Here is a 17,082-nt window from a genome sequence, read left to right as displayed (position 1 = left end):
GAAGAATGAATCTCTCAAAGTGCCTTTACCCCCTTTTATCTTCACATAATGAAGAGAAAGGCCTATCCCTGGGATCAAAGGCTGAGATTAGATCTTACCCTTTCTTGACCAATGTGTAGAAAATTTAGGTGTGATGTAGCCCCTCTAGTTTCTGTTTGTTTTGCATATCAGTTTAATGCCCAACCCCATAGTTCATTGCATATTTAAACATGAATGCAAATTAGAACAAAAACACTGCTAGGCTACTTCTACTTTCACTTTCACTTTTCAGCTGATAATAAACCTTTAACAATCACACATAAATTTAAGGCACTTATTTTTGGTCAATCTTGGACCCTGGAAAAACCCCAAAGGGGAAAACCAGTTTTAAGGAGGATTTTATTTGGTAATCTCAAAGAAATTTTTACACAGCAATAAATACACTTCAAGTACTGATCTCTCCCTTGAAGTTTGTGATGGTCCTCTAGAAATTTGTATCACTGTCCTTGAAACCTGTGCCAATGTCAGTTCTCTGCACTTTGAACTGTGTGTCACTGTCAGCCCACTGCCTTGGAATTTGCACTCAGACAGAAACTAGAAAATTGTGTTCTGCTCCATTGAAAATGTGCCACTTCATAGCAATAGATGCCCTGAAAAACGTGCTGTCAGACAGAGTTAATTACCTCAGCCTGTGTACCACTGACAGCTCGTTTTCTGGTGCAGTTTTCAGGACTCAGACCGCGATTTTTCTCCTCAAATAGTGGGTCTGTCAGACCACATTAAATGCACGGTCTATCCCTCAAAACCCGTGCTGAATCCTCCTCAATTTGCGCATTGGAAACTGCCAAAGTGCCTTGAACTGCACACTACAACACTGCCTTAAAACTCGGGCCTGTCTCTTTGGGATTCGAGTTGTAGGTGGTCTTCTCCTTGCTGTAGCTTGGTCTTTCCTTCAACAAACTTCAGCTCTCACAGCGTCTCTTTGTTCTCTTCCTCCTTGCTCTCTTCTCTAATCTTGCACTTGAAGAATAATAGTTCTCCTTGCCTTTTTCCTCCTTTTTAGTCTCTCTAATAAGGAGAAACCCAATCCCTTGGATCAAGGGCTGAGATTAGATCTCAGCTTTCCGTGATCAATGGTGGAGATCTAATCTCCCATTGACCCATTTTTTATGTCTCCCCCTTCATTAAGAGCACCCCTAGTCACTTTAATAACTTTAAGTTGTACCATGTATTTTTCTCATAAAGTCACTTTACAAACATAAAGTAACTTTAATATAACAAAGTACTTTGTACTTTTGTACCACATAAAGTGCCTAAAGTCACATGACTTTAATAACTCATAAAGTTACACACTAAAAAGTGGTCCACGTGTTTTCGTAGCCCAAAGGCAAAAAGCACGAGGAAACACCTCCTTGGTACCCTTTTTCTCAACAAAATGGTGGAGATCTAATCTACATTGACCCTCTCAAGTTCCCCTTTTCATTAATTGACCCTCCTTGTCACTTTAATAATATAAAAGTACCATGTGCTTTATGACACATAAAGTAACTTTAAAACATAAAGTCGCTTTAATAATATGAAAGTACCATGTACTTTATGACAGTAACCTTAAAACATAAAGTCACTTTAATAATGAAAAGTACAATGTACTTTTATAATCTCATAAAGTAACCAATAAAAAGTCACATGACTTTAATAAACTCATAAAGTCACTTTTTAATTTTATAAATTCACTTTATAAAGTGCCTTGATAATGAAATATGCTCGATTACTTCTACATGCTAGGCACGGTCAATGCAAAATTACCTCTGAGCTACAAAAAGATAACACTTTTCCCACAAGAGCTACAAGATCAAATGCTACCTTTGCTCATCTAGGATTTGTCCCAAACCCTATTCTTCTTTGTTTCCCTAGGGTGAAACATTAACCCTAGCTTTCCTTGAAATTATTTCAATAACCCTAGTGCTCATGACAAAGAGAGCAAATGCACATGAAGAAGAGTACAATAAGGCAAGTTTGTCTGAGCTCTCATATCTCTAACACAAGCATCTGATTTTACATGAGTAAACTAGTAGGTGTTGAAAAACTTTATCCTCCTTTCATATATATGGAACATGAAGAATGCCAACAATCATAAAGTGGATCAAGTCGACAACATGTAACCTATCTTATCAATAAATAGGCCCACATGTGGAGCACCCCATGTTCAAGTGACACATGTCAAGCTTTGGGCGAGTATGTACAACAATTGAGGGGTCAAGTGTGAATGCTCCACAATATGTGTCCAATGCTTCTCCAAAGGCTGTCGAGGCTCCAATGCTACCTCCTAGGCAATGTGTACCTTTGGGCCTATCCACCTACATGATCACTCCTCAACCCAAGCATCCTCAAGTCAAGTACAAGCTTACATGCAAACAATGAAGAGTCCCTATCCAATCTTAATGCTCAATTCCATTCTCCAAGATGCCTAATGCCCTTTCTCCAAGGGAAGTCATCCTCCCAAGGAAGCAACCAACCTCCATATGCACAACTCATGAAGAAATCCACGAGCCATGTAAGTCTTCAACATCCCGAGGAAGTATGCCACAAGCATCAAGACAAGTTCTAGCCATCAATGAGCAAGCTAACTCCAATGTGTATGTCCATCATGGAATAACTAGGGAAAATCATTAATCAACACACCATGCACCCCATATCACATGAAGCACCCCCAAGCATGGTGTGAATGCTTTCAGAGTAACCTTGAAAGGTAACAGCATTGAGGACAGCTGAATTTCTAGATTACTAACAGCAATAGCTCAACTGCTAGTAGCTGGTAACCTCAAGGGACTTGACCAGAGTTGAATCTGTGACCTTTGGCCTCCCTGTTGGCAACATGCCTTGGGTGGAAGGTTCCACTTATTGAGCTAACCCATGGGGCTATAAATATGATAGATTAATAAGTGATTAGGTATAACTTTGAATGTACATAATATGTTTTTTTTTTCCATGTAGTCAAGCACATCAGGAAAGGGGTAAGATATTCTTCAACAACAAGGCTTGAAGCCATTACAGCAATATACATAATATGAGATAAACATGTATTTGTGGAATTGAACCTGGGTGGAGAGGATAACAATCATTCCTCCCAACCACACAGGATAAACTTAATTGACTATAACTTACATAATACATATATAAATGATACTTTAATTATCGGTGATAGTCCTATGGTTCTCATTTTATTTCAAATGTCCAATTAGCCTTGAAATTGATATTAGAGTAAGAAGATATGTATAATAAATAACTTGCTTGTTATTATTGTCTTAATATGTATTGCTAAAGGCATACATTTTTATGGTGATCAGTGTTAACAAATATTCCTATTAATCCCAGAGTAGTATGGCTTTTCACCTGATGAAGAAAATGGTATAAGTTTCAGATGTCAAAGCCCTTGGTGCTGAATTAATACCTTCATATTGGGTCACATGTATGTTTGGGCAACAAAAGCTTTTGTTTTAATCAAAGACCAGCAGGAGTGCCTAGCAGTATGACTAGACGATTCCACATCTGGACCTTGCTGTAAATGAAGGCACTGCACAGGAACTGCCGGAATTGACCTACAAATGATCTTATCCACCGGAACTTTCCTATTGTATTAAGATAGTAGGCGATGCATCTTTGAGTTTCCATTTTCATTCACTTCTTAACACTGAGAATTTAGTTATTTTGTATTATGGTAGAATGCAGTGTGCATTAATGTTGCCTAGAAATTCTGCTCCTTTTAAAATAAATAATTATGGTGAAGAATGAAGTTCTTTACTAGAATTAGGTACATCAGTCCTTGTGACTCAACGATACTGTTTCCAGTGACTAGCTTGCTTGAGTCTTCCTGTCATGTTTGTTAAATTTCAGATACTACTTTCAATGGTGAAGTTTTTAGCTGTAGAAAATTGAAATATCAACATCGGTTTTGTTTGGGGAAAACATATCATTGGATTGTTTGTCATTTTATTTTGAATTTGTTATTCCTTGCATTTTCACAAATTCTTTTTGTGGAGCACAGATGGATGCTTATATTGCAGTTTCCGTGGTTGTTAATAGATTAAAAATGTCTTTTCTAAACATCTATTATTGTTTACTTCATAGGTGACTCCTTTGGAGGAGCTTGATCGGAAGCATTTTGCAAAGGGTTTCAGGCCTTCAGCAAAAAAAACAAATGATGAAATTTTACAAGTCACTGCATCAAAGGAAGTTGCTCTTATGGAGCTTAAGATAAAGCGCCTTGTTGAGTTTCTGCATGAGGTTAGCTAAATTTTCTTTTAAGCTTTTAATGCCAATGCTATTAAATGTTACCAGTGTTGGATAACATGATATATGCTACTACTGATGTTTGGAACTCCTTAGGTTTTCAAGAACATTATATTGGTAACATTTTGGATTTATTTGGATGTAGTGAAATGTTTGTTCTGTTTATGCTATATATATATACAGAAATAGAATTAGGGATTGAAGAAGTCAACCCCATATTTTGCAAAGACATCTCAAGGAATTCCTTTTGTCCAAGGTGTGGTGGGAAATATACCACATATTGTTATGTATTTTCCTTTGATATTAATCAGTGTTGCAGACAACCCGATTTTATCACAAAACCCAGTCGATGTTTGCTGATTTTTACGATTTTTTGGTTTTCCAGACCCTTGCCGATTTTATCCTGATGCTGATGTTTGCAACATCGCTACTAATTGATCTTTCTGGACCTTGTGTGTAGACTCTTGAGGAGACAAAAGCAAATGTTGAAAAGAAACAAGCATTGACATATGAAGAGATGGAAGCAGAGCGTGAAGAGGTAATTCATACTCTATGCATGGTTTCATATTTAATACTTATGACAGTTTATAAAGGCTCCACAGCATTTTGCCACTGATCAAGCTGACCACATACTTTTGTATCTGTATGAATTTTGTATCTGCTTTTATGTAAATGAATTCAATATGCTGCCAAGGAGTGGTTATCTTTTCTATATGCTCTAGGTTAAGCTTCTGTGGTATGGATACAGATTTGGATAAGGGGACATATGGGTTCATCAGGTTTTATTTTTTATTTATTTATTGTTCTAAATTAATTTTTTATTCTATTTAAATATTATTTTTTGGAAATGCTGTATATATCGTGTCAAAGAGAAAAACAAGTAGATCATGGAACAGAAAATTGCGTCACATGAACAACAGGGTTACTGCAAAAACCATCCCCTAAAAAAGCCAACGTTCCATGGGGACGTATCCCCCAGGGTCAGGTGTGTGCACCCCTCGCACCCCACACACCTTGGACGGGGGGACGTTTGGGGAAATGTTTCCGCATGTCTCCCTTTTGGGGAGACACGGGGAGACAAAGGGGGCATGTTTCCCCAGTGTGGGGGACACGACTTCCCAAAAGGGGGACGCCTCAAAATGGGCTATGCGTCCCCCCTTAAATTTGCTTGTAAACAATGATTTATGACAGGGAAAACCTAGTATTTGACCATATTTCCCTACTAATGTTATGCAATTCATGGTAATGTTAAATTCTTAAAGTAAAAAGATGAAAATGAAAGATAAAGGAGAATGTGATAAAAGTGACATTTTCCTTTATCTTTCATTTTCATCCTTTTACTTAAATTTTTAACATTACCATGAAATGACTCAGGATGTTTGAGAGTGGTTCTGACCTCATTGAATTTCATATGGAGAAAGTAGAATTTTAGATCTCACTCAAAATCCAGCAGACTTAACAGTTTTTCAGGGATTCAGGATTCGATGGATTGTAATGTTTCCATTGCATTTTGTCATTTACAAGGGTATGGAATTAGTATTTAGTCAAGAGCACCAAGCCCTCTGTGTACTTTAGAGTCACTTTAGACTCATCACTCCATTGTTTTTGAGTTCTAGTTATATCAATTTACTATTTCAGTGTCTATTATATTCTATTTTGCTTAGTACTAATTAGATTCTAGAATGATGAATTTTAATTTTAAATCAATTTAGAATCTAGAATGATGAATTTTAATTTTAAATCAATTTAGAATCTAGAATGATGAATGATGAATGCTGAATTTAATTTTTAAATCAATGTAGATTCTAGAATGGTGAATAATGAATAACGAATATGGATCAGAGTATTTCATTATTGAATCTCGTGGTTTATGGATGAATCATGTATGTATTAGTAAGGATGATGAGTATGGATCAATATATTTCATTATTTAATTCAATTATGTATGTATCATTCTATTTATGTTTTCATTATTGAATATGAATTTGATATATATATATATATTAAAAATGAAAAAAAATTCTATACTCAACATCCCCCTATCCCCCCTAAATTTCAATAAAATTTGAGTGTACTCCCACACGTCCCCCTTGTGCGTCTCCCCATCCCAGAGTCTTGGCGGAACATTGAAAAAAGCTTTAAAAACAAGAATATGAACTTGCACTCCAAGAGAAATATTCATCATCATGATGAAATATGTTGAATTTGGTTCCCACAAACAATGCAAATTTGTGCCTAAAACTTGTCAATAGCTCCATTCTAAAAGGGGAGGGGTCCTCCTGAAAAGTAACTTTGCATAGTTGTTTCCACAAAGCCAATAGCAATCAACTGTGCTGCATACCAAAAAGATATGCAACTGCCCCTAATCATCAAAGTGTCTCCCAGAAGAGGGCCTTTCTAGGAATGTTGGGTGATTTTATAAATCACGGATAACATTTGGCTGAACACAAAATATAATAATAATAATCACAATACTTATAGTTGTGTTTAAAGTATGATATTGGTTCTGAAGTAGATTCCATCAACAAAAGAAGTTAGTAGTCAAAATAATCAGTGTTCCACGGGGTCGTGCCCCCCACCTGGGGGTCGAGTTTCCTAGGTCCCTCGTGCTTCGGGGACCTGGGGACGAGAGGGGGTCATTTCCCCACGCTCCCAAGAAATAGGGTACGCAAGGAAACTTGCCAGGGGTCGTTTCCTCCATTTTAGGGGTTGTTCCTGCAAAAGAGGGTCGTCTGGGCTCGTAAGTGGTCATCGGGGGTCGTTTCCATTGACCAATTTCAAATTTTTTTTAATGATTTTTTTAGATCATAATTTTAATTTTTTTATTTGTTTTGACTATTTTTGGCCACAAGGGTTTTAGTATTCATTGTTGAAGCCCGACGCCCTCACTCCAACATTCTAACGCCGCTGCTGTTGGACGCGGACATGATCGAAACCTAGATGCTGGACCATGGATGCCATCGCTTGACGCTGGACTATGGACGCCATTGCTCGATGTTGCTGGACCTGGACGTGGATGCTGGACGCCGTTGAAAGTTGAAACCTCCATATCTGCTGCACATCATCGAATGGCAATTCACAAAACCACCTCACTATTCAGCGTCATTCTTGAACCGCTACTTACCTGAGTGCTTCACGACTTTGAAGTTTCAAAGTTTGCTCTTGAACTGCAGGCAGCCCAGGGACTTGGGGACTTTGAAGTTTTTTTTTTCTTCAGTTGCACTTGAATTGCAAGCAGCCCACCGACTTTGAAGTTGAACTGCAACCCCCATCGACTTTACCTGGCCACAGTTTGCACAGTAAGTAACATCAACAATTTAACATTGATGATTGCAACCTGTCACTGCTATTTTTTTTTCATTTTTTTGTAAATTGTAAATTTTTTTAATTTTTCTATGTTGAGTCTTGGCTGTGTGCTTGTAGGCTGTCACTGTGTTTTTTTTTTCATTTTTTGTTTTTGTAAATTTAAATTTTTAAAAAATTTTCAATGTTGAAACTTGATTGTGTTTTTTTCATTTTTTTTTGTAAATTTTTAATTTTTTTCTTGTAAATTAAAAAAAAAAATATTTTCAGTGTTGAATGTGTGTGCTGTTAGTATTAGTCAGCCTGTCTAATGTTTTTAATTTTTATTTTATTTTATTTTCACTATGTATCAATAATCAGTATGCATATGCTATAAAGCAGCAAGCCTAAAGGTTTTATTAAAAATAAAATTTAAATTTAAACGGTAAACCCTTGTTGCAAGCTACAACCTACAGGCTACAAGTTACATTCAACATACAACTATGAGTCAGAGTCAGAGTTATTTTGGGAATAGTGACAACAACCACAGTGGTAGTGAGCCACATGATGCACAAGAAGAAATTGAAAGCAGCCACAGGAGGGCAAGAAATCAGAATAGGCCTTTGCATGGTGTAGATTTTGAAGGCCCACCAAGAGATATGGAAATATTTGCAAAGGGGACATTTAATCCTCTAAAACCGCTTCTAATATATGTAACCAGACTTTCGAATAAAATTCAAAATTTGGTGTTGGCTCACGTGATTGGATTTGCAATATTTGTGGGCATCACTTTGTTGGCAGCTATAACAGGTTGAAGCAACACATTTTGGCTGTTATAGGTAAAGGAGTCAATATGTGTCCCTCAAAGAACCTGAATTCAGCTCAAAGAGAACAACTTTGGAGGCTAGAAAGGGTAACCACTAGAAAATGATTGTTTTCTAGTAGACATGTTGATCCATCCACAAATATTCCCCATCTAGTGCTTCATCAAAAAAGACAAAGGTTTCTACTGGTGCATCTCGTTCTTGTGCAATGGGTGCTACAATGTCTGGGATGTACAGTGTTCTAGATCGAGATGACACAAATGATTCAATTGGAAAATTTGATTTTGCCAATGGAATTCCCTTCCATGTTGTTCGTTCTCCTTATTACAAGGAAATGGTCCAAGAAATTGCAAGAATAGGGCCTTCATATGTACCACCTGGAGAACATAAACAGAGGCAAGTGTCTAAAATTAATGTGCAAAAAGAGAGAATGAGACAAACATGGTTAAGGTTTGGTTGTTCTATTGTTATGGATGGATGGACTGACATCCGAAAACGCCCACTAATCAACATCAGAGTGACATCTTTAGAAGGTCGATTCTTTCTTAAAGCTGTTGACTGTTCTGGAAAGCGCAAGAATGCATCTTTCCAATTTGAGCTTCTTCGAGAAGCTGTAGAGGATGTTGGGCCTGATAGTGTGGTGTAGGTTGTGACAGATGCAACAACAATTTGTAGATCAGTTGGGTTATTGATTCAAAGCATGTATCAACATATTTTTTGGACTCCTTGTTGTGTGCATGCACTCAATAATGCACTAAAGGACATTGGCAAGATTTAGTGGATATCAGACTTGGTGACAACTGCAAGAGATATGCAGATGTTTATCTGCAACCACCACATCTCCTTGGCCATGTATAGGGCTCACATGAGGAAGGAATTTCTCAAGCCCACTGATACTAGATATGCTAGCTATTTTCTCTTATTAGAGAGGATGCTAGAGGTACAAGCACCTCTACAATCCTTTGTTGTGAGTTCAGAGTGGGGAAGGTGGTTAGAATCAAAGACAGACATAGGGAAGAAGGTCAGGCTTCAGGTGTTAAACAATGATTGGTGGGCAGATTATTCTTATTTGGTGTCATTCTTGGGCCCTATTGTGGAGGTCATTTGTTGCACTCATTCACATGCTCCTAGTCTTGGAGAAATCTATGAGATCTTTGATGGCTTGTTGGGTCGTGTGAAGGCAGCCATTCAGCAGAGGGAGCCCTCACTAGAGTTCTATACATTCCAGATTCGACCCATCATTCAATGTAGGTGGGATTGCATGAACACACCTTTGCACATGGCAACATATGCATTAAACCCAAAATGGTATGTTGAAAGACCTGGGAGGGTGCCTCCTATTGATGATCCTGAGGTAAAGAATGGTTTCTTAGATGCAATTGCAAAGACAGTTCGTGCAGTTTGCATCTCTTAGTGGCCCCTTCAACACATGTGGTGCTCGGGCAGATCACATAGATCTAGCCCAAGATGACACAGTTGGTTGGTGGAGGATGCATGGGGATGGTGCTCCAGAGCTCAAACATCTAGCTATGTGTTTGTTGTCTCAGATTGTTAGTTCCTCTGCAGTAGAGAGGAATTGGTCCATATATAACTTCATCTACTCTATCAAGAGGAACAAACTTACCTCTAAAAGAGCTGAGAAGTTAGTTGCTGTGCACAGTGCCCTACGTCTTGAGCATAGGAAGACACATTAGTATTTGAAGGGACCAGCAACATGATGGGATGTTGATTTAGAGGATGATGCACAAGTAGATATGGAGGAGAGACTTGATGAGAGACAAATGGGGTTGGTTGGTGTGCCACTTAGCTTGTTTGAGAATGCAAGTGATTCGGATTCAGATGGTGATATGGTTGATCTTGATTTATTCATGCAACAGTGGGATGCGGAGACTAGTGGGGCATTACCTTGAGCAAAATTATGCTCATTTATCTTTTGATATGTTGATGTTCTCACTTCTTATGTTATTTAGACTCTATACAATTTTGACTCTTGATGTATCAGACTTGACTTTTATAATTTATTTCAATATTCAGTATTCAATGTTCATAGTTGGAACTTGGAAGTGGAACATCAATATGGTTTAATGATTAATCATAATGTATGATGTCACTGTTGATGTATGATGTATGATTATATCAATGATCATGCTTTGCAACTTTTTGTTTTAAATTTGTTTTAGATATATGATTCATCGATTTATAAGTTATATTTTATATTTATAAGTTTTTAAGACCCTGATGCCCCCCCACGTTTCCTAAAAATTGGTGGGGAGCTTTTGCATAGGCCACTCCCGTGTATCCTTGCTCCCTCGCCTCCTCATCCTAGAAACTTGGTGGAACATTGAAATAATACTACTTTGCCTGTGAAAATGGATTTTCATGTAGTTTATTGTGATTTTGGATATTATTACTTGGAAAGTTATTAAATGATTGCTGAGATAATGGTCAAGAAGTAAATAAACAATACAACTTGCCTAATATCTTACTATTGCTGCAACAAATTCTTTCTAGGAAGCAAAAACCTAAAATGGTTTTGTAGATTTCTTCAAACATGAGGCTATTAATTAGCTTGGACATGATAAAGGACAAGTCTAAATGTTCTATGTTTTTGTCTTTTTCCAGCAATCATCACTGCGATGCAGCTATGTAATTATTGGTGAAATGACAATCTTCATTTACTTAAATTACATTTTTGAATGCATAAATCAATTCAGCACATTGAAAAACATTGGTAGCACTTGGGTTGTGCAATCTCAACAACTGAAATATGCAATTCCAAAGATTTTTCTAAATTTTTGAATGAACTTTGGGTAAATCTTGTTGCAAAAATATAACCGGAAAAGGTTAAAAATGTAGAATGTTTGGACTATGTGCATGATAAAAGTTCTCGCTCAAAGGGTGGCTTTAGGGAATGGAAGGGCGTATGGCACAAATCAAGTCTAATGGCACACATTCAATTGTATATTTATTGAAATATTTAATACTTTAATGGGTTGTTTACTTTTCCTTTTTTGGGAGGGTGACACAACTTGTGAATTCATCCTAGATGTCTGACAAATTATTGATAAGAATATGGGTATAAAAGAATAATCTCTTGGTCTAAGGAGACGAAATGGATCCGAACACAAAGCAATGGATGTAAGCCTTGATATGTAAGCAATTCAACAATTAAGGAAGGCTAGCAACTATGTAAAAGACAATGCAAAGTAAATTGGAATAAGGCAGAGGAGAAGAAAACATGATCTGTTTAAAATAAGAAAATAGAATCGGAGAGGAAAAGAGAGAGAAATAGGAACTGAAAGGTCAGTGCTTTGGTCTTCCCATTACCTCGGCTCTCCCTATTTATTTTGTACTTATAGACAATAAAGGGACTCTTTCTAGCCAAGAGAGGTGAGGATTCATGGAGAGTCATGCACAACATTGTGACTAGAGATTGCTTAAATGAGAACTGAGCAACCATTGAATGATGGTTTTCCCATATGGGTTTCTAGGTTAAATACCATGCCTGTGTATGGATTTCTCTATTATTGTGGAGTAATTTTTGTGTGTGAAATGCCATTTTTATTTTGTTTATTGGATATGAGAGTGATAATGGTGACAGTTTTCCATTATCAATTGGTGAATGCCAACAACTCTATGATCAATTTCTGTTATCAATTGATTGTTGCATTTATCTACCTAGTTTTTATTGTTGTCACTCGATTCTGATAAATTTTGCATACAAGGGAAACATTGGGCACTTGGGTAATTTGCACACAACATTAGTTGGTTGTAGAGGCCTGACATTCCTTGTTGGCTATAGAGGCCGTACACTTGATTAACCGTCACTCAAAGGTTGATTGCCATTGTCAAAGTCACTAGAGACCATTGTAATGAACATCATTCATATATGCAACAACGAAATATTCATAATATTTGGAATATTATAATATCCTTTTATATACAAGTAATATTTATATATAAGAATGTTGAATGTACAAATGATATGCGATATGATATGAGATAAGATGATATCATTACAAATGAGGGTTCGTTTATATAACTAGGCAGGTGCCCCTTCATGAATGGTCATGTCCTTAGAGACATGCCTCTTCAGTATACTAATCATTATTTATGATTATTATTGTTTATATATTATATTCATAGCATTACTTTCCTCTTTTGAAAAGCTTTGTCCTCAAAGCTTGTCGCTGACAAGGCATGTTATCTGTTTCTTTGTTTTGTAATCTATTCGTATCTCTCGGAGTTCTTTGAGTAGTCATTGTCAATAATACAAGATGATAGGATCCTGCGATAAACAAAATTGTTGAACTAAAAAGGGATCTAACCATCCTAAATCAATCTTTTGTGGAACTTTGAAATTATTTGATAGTTGGGATAAGTTGTTGTTGTAAGATTGGATTGTGTAGACATCAATATTCTTTGGAACATATGTTTGGTGTTTTTGTTTTGAGTGATATAGATAAGTAGACTGATTAAGATGTCTACTCTTATGATTTAGATGTCGACAAGGAGTTCTTGTGATTTGATTTTCCCTTATCATATGTGTGTCAATTCCTTGATTTACTTTGATTCACTGGCGCCCTTCAAAGTAGCTCTGATACCCTGTTGATTTTTCCTTGGTACTTAAGATTCAGGTTTGAGTCTAAGATTGTTAAGTTATGGTATGTTCTATGCTTATAACAGTTTACTTATTTTTCTTATTATATTCCACAGATTAGCAATCACATGTACATAAAGTAAAGTGCAGATAGAACATTAAACGATCGACAGAAAACAAGCCAAGACAAGAGACACAAGATGTGGCGGCTAGCCAGGGACAAACCCCACTATGTGTGGGGAAACCCTTTGATCAAATCTTTTTTTATCTTCAATAATTTAGCAGAGAGAAATAGTACAATAAATCTGATTTATATCAGCAGTAGCAAACCCTAGATTAGCAGCATCAGCATTAGTGGCTTCATCATCAAACTAGGGTAGACGATATCTCACAAATTGACCGTCGGATCGGCTTGATTCCACCACCAAAAGTTGCGGCTTCTAGAGGAGGTTTAGATGAACCTACATCGCAGTTCAGATGATGAGATCTTCTGGTCCACACAGGTCAAACTTTACTTCTGCAATTGCAACTTCAGTTTCAACAACTTCTTTCAAACTAGGGCAGTCGATATCTTGCAAACCGTCCATCGGATTGACTTGATTCCACCACCAAAAGTTGCGGTTTTCAGAGGAGGTTCAGATGAACCTACAACGCAATTCAGATAAGGAGATCTTCTGGTCCACGCAGGTCAAACTTTACTTCTGCAGTTGCAGCTTCAGTTTCAACAGATTCCGGCTTCACGTGTGAGGGAGAGACCCTTTTCTGCGCAGTAGAGAGAGAGAGAGATGTGATGAGATGAGTGAGTCCAAATGAGGAAAAGTCCTCCTGTATTTATACACAACGTTGGTGTTTGAATAGATGTGATTGTTGGGCTTCTGAACCTATATGAATTGTAGGTTGGCTTGATAATAATTCCATAATCAAAATAAATTCATATCTCCATGAATACTTATCGGAATCGGATGATCTTTATATCAATCCTACACCTCTTGACGAGAGGAATCTAATAAAAATATTATCAACCATGAATAAGATGACCCACATGAAGTTTGGCCCTAGTTGCCAATTTTAACACTCCCTCTCAACTAGGGAGAACTTCATCTGCAATTTGTTTGTTGGTCGCTACTATTCATCCATCAAATGCACTGCCCTGTACAGCCTGACCCTTGCCCTGCTCTTCTCTATTCTGCTTGTTCTGCTTTGTTTTGTTCTGCCTTGTACTGATTTGTATGGCTCTGCTTTGTTATGCTCTGCTCTGCTTTTGTTGGAATTATGAAGAAGAAATGATCGAGGATGTATCATACTGACTCAAAGTCAGTCTCAGAGTATGTACCACTGGTCCCAGACTAGTCTCAACCGAATCGAAGTCAGTGTCATAGTATGTACAACTCCTACCACTGACTCAAAGTTAGTCTCAGAGTGTGTACCACTGGTCCCAAACCAGTCTCAACCGACCCGAAGTCAGTGTCATAGAATGTACCACTCCTACCACTGGTCCCATACCAGTATCATTGATCCCAGATCAATGGAGGTCATCCTAGAGTAGGGAGTACGATAGATACAATGATGTGTCCATCGGTACTACTTTGGTCCCTAACTTCATTTCCCTGCTCATTGATTAGATGAGAGGTGCTTCCCATGAGTCCCAAACTGCATGGGTAGGATGCCTCTACAGGAGAACTAATCAATCTTGTCCTCACAGGAGAACACATCAATCCTGCTACAATCACCATGGAGAACACATCAATCCAGGCCTCACAGGAGAACACATCAATCCTGCTACAATTGCCATGGAGAACACATCAATCCAGGCCTCACAGGAGAACACATCAATCTTGCTACAATTGCCATGGAGAACACATCAATCCAGGCCTCACATGAGAACCAACCATCCTGTTACACAAGAGAGTGAATCATCTTGTTCCACAAGAGAGCGAATCATCTTGTCCCACAAGAGAGCGAGTCATCTTGTTCTAGTGCGCACCACCAGGGGAGGGTGAGTCACCCTGTGGTCGCATGTTGCTTCAGTAAGAACCGCAAGCCCTCAGAGCTCCCAGAGCTCAATGTAAGCAACATGCAGGACCCTTGTACAAGGGTTTCTTGAAGACTCCAAGTTGTTTTGGAAAATAACAGATTAGATCTTTCCTCGGGGCTTTGACAAGGTGTATCGACTTGTACATCATCTTAATGCGATGGAGTCTCCTTTCTCATCGACTTACCATATCCTAGATGATGTTTATTTGCTGGAGAAATCGATGAATACGGGATGCCTCAATAATCGAATCCCACCTCTGGTTGCTACAGAGAATCACAGTGGTATCCAATGTAAATCCAAACAGCTCATTGAAGAGATTTTGCAACCAGACTGCCTCACAGGAGGCCATGCTAGCAGCAATATATTTTGCTTCGACGGTGCTCAAAGCCATCGACTTCTACTTCCTGCTCATCCAAGATATCGAAGTAGATCCCAAGGTGAAACAGCACCCGAAAGTGCTCTTACGGTCCACCACACTGCTTGCCCAATCAACATCAGTATACCCAAGTAGTCTCACATCTCCGACAGTGTATCTTAACCCATTAGTAATTGTGCCACGAAGATATCTCAGAAGATTCTTGGCATGAATCTAGTGAGGCTCAACCAAATATGAGTTCACAATGCTAACTGCAAAACATATGTTCAGACGAAGGTTTACCAAGAACATCAATGCGAATGAGTTTATGAAACTCAGAGGCATTTCCCAAATCTGGTTCGACATCACTACCATATAACTTCTAAAAGTTAAGATCTTCGAGGTAGTCACAGCTTGCAGTCCACCATACCAAATATTTTCATAATCTTCACCACATATTTTCCTTGAGATAGGAAAATTTCCCTTGGCTTCTGCCACACTTCAAGTCCTTGGTTCTTCATTTCAAATTCAGAAGCCAACTCCCTCTTACATTTGTGAATGAGAGGGTATGCACCTGTAGAAAGAGATCATCCACATACAACACCAGTATGAGAGGCTTTTCATCTTCAACCTTAAGGTAAAGGTTAGGATCGACTTCACTCCTAGTGAATCCCAGCTTCATCAAGTAGCTATCGATCTTCTCATACCATGCTCGGGGTGCTTGCTTCAGCCCATAGAGAGCCTTCTTCAACTTGCATATATGTGATTTTCAATCATAAATCTCAAATCCTTCAGGTTGCTCCACATAGACCTCTTCTTTGATCGAACCGTGCAAGAATGCAGTCTTGACATCCATTTGATGTAGGTTCCATCCTTGTGAGGCCATAAGGGCTATGATCAAGCGGATGGTCATATATCTGGCAACAGGTGCAAATATCACATCATAGTCTATACTTCCTTCTGGGAGAAACCACGAGCAACAAAACGAGCCTTATACTATTCTGTACTTCCATCTGCTGCAGCTTTATCTTGTAAAGCCATTTTGAAGTAACAATTGTCTTGTCTTGGGGTCTGGGAACTACTTCCCAAACATCATTCTCCATAATGGTCATAGCATCCTTCCATACTTGCTGCTTGATGACATCTGAGAATGATGAAGGCTCATTTTGTATGATTGTGCTGATACTAGTCAGGTATCTTTGATACTTGTTGGGTTTCTTACTTTCACTGAAGGTTCCTCGGGGTGCAGCACATCTTTCAACATCATCAAATATCCCCCTAAGCCATGAAGGCCTCTTTCTGGAAGAGGAAGGCTCAGGTGGATAAATAGGATCCATGGGTTCCTCCACATCAGGCATTGTTACATCATCTACCCATAGAGACAACTTCCACAATCGTACGGTTCTTTCTTTCCGCCACACCATTCTGCTCAGGGGTATGTGGTGTGGTAGTCTCCCTCTTAATGCCAGCCTCAGATATGCCTGAGTGAACCAACTGTAATATATTGGAGGTCTTGCTTGAGGGGAATGGTCCCCTTTTGAGCTTTCCTTCGGCACATCCTGGACATACACTTTCTTTATCTACTCAGGATTTGGGCATCCCTGTCACCATTTGTCTTACACGAGTAGAGCTTTATAATGAAGGGGGCAAACCTTTGATGCCAAAGTTCGGACTGAAGAGATGTGTCATAAGACATGACACCTACTGGACTTCCATC

The 17,082-nt window shown here is 38.3% G+C and overlaps 1 protein-coding gene across 2 annotated transcripts in view; it reads left to right on the top strand.

Annotated features, from left to right (window-relative positions):
* The window catches only part of LOC149138454 (splicing factor SF3a60 homolog), a 145,577-nt gene that overhangs the window by 97,200 nt on the left and 31,295 nt on the right, over window positions 1-17,082 (top strand). For both annotated transcript variants that reach the window (XM_089447986.1, XM_089447985.1), the window contains 2 exons: window positions 4,108-4,263; window positions 4,730-4,807. In XM_089447986.1, coding sequence (XP_089304112.1) covers window positions 4,108-4,263; window positions 4,730-4,807 — 234 coding nt within the window. The remainder of the gene's footprint in view (window positions 1-4,107; window positions 4,264-4,729; window positions 4,808-17,082) is intronic.

This window comes from Pinus tabuliformis, chromosome X (assembly GCF_031772625.1).
Source record: "Pinus tabuliformis cultivar Carrire ecotype Pingquan chromosome X, CPIR1, whole genome shotgun sequence".
Taxonomy (NCBI): Eukaryota; Viridiplantae; Streptophyta; class Pinopsida; order Pinales; family Pinaceae; genus Pinus; species Pinus tabuliformis.
Note: the sequence above shows the minus strand (reverse complement) of the source record. Positions and strands in the feature narration are given on the sequence as shown.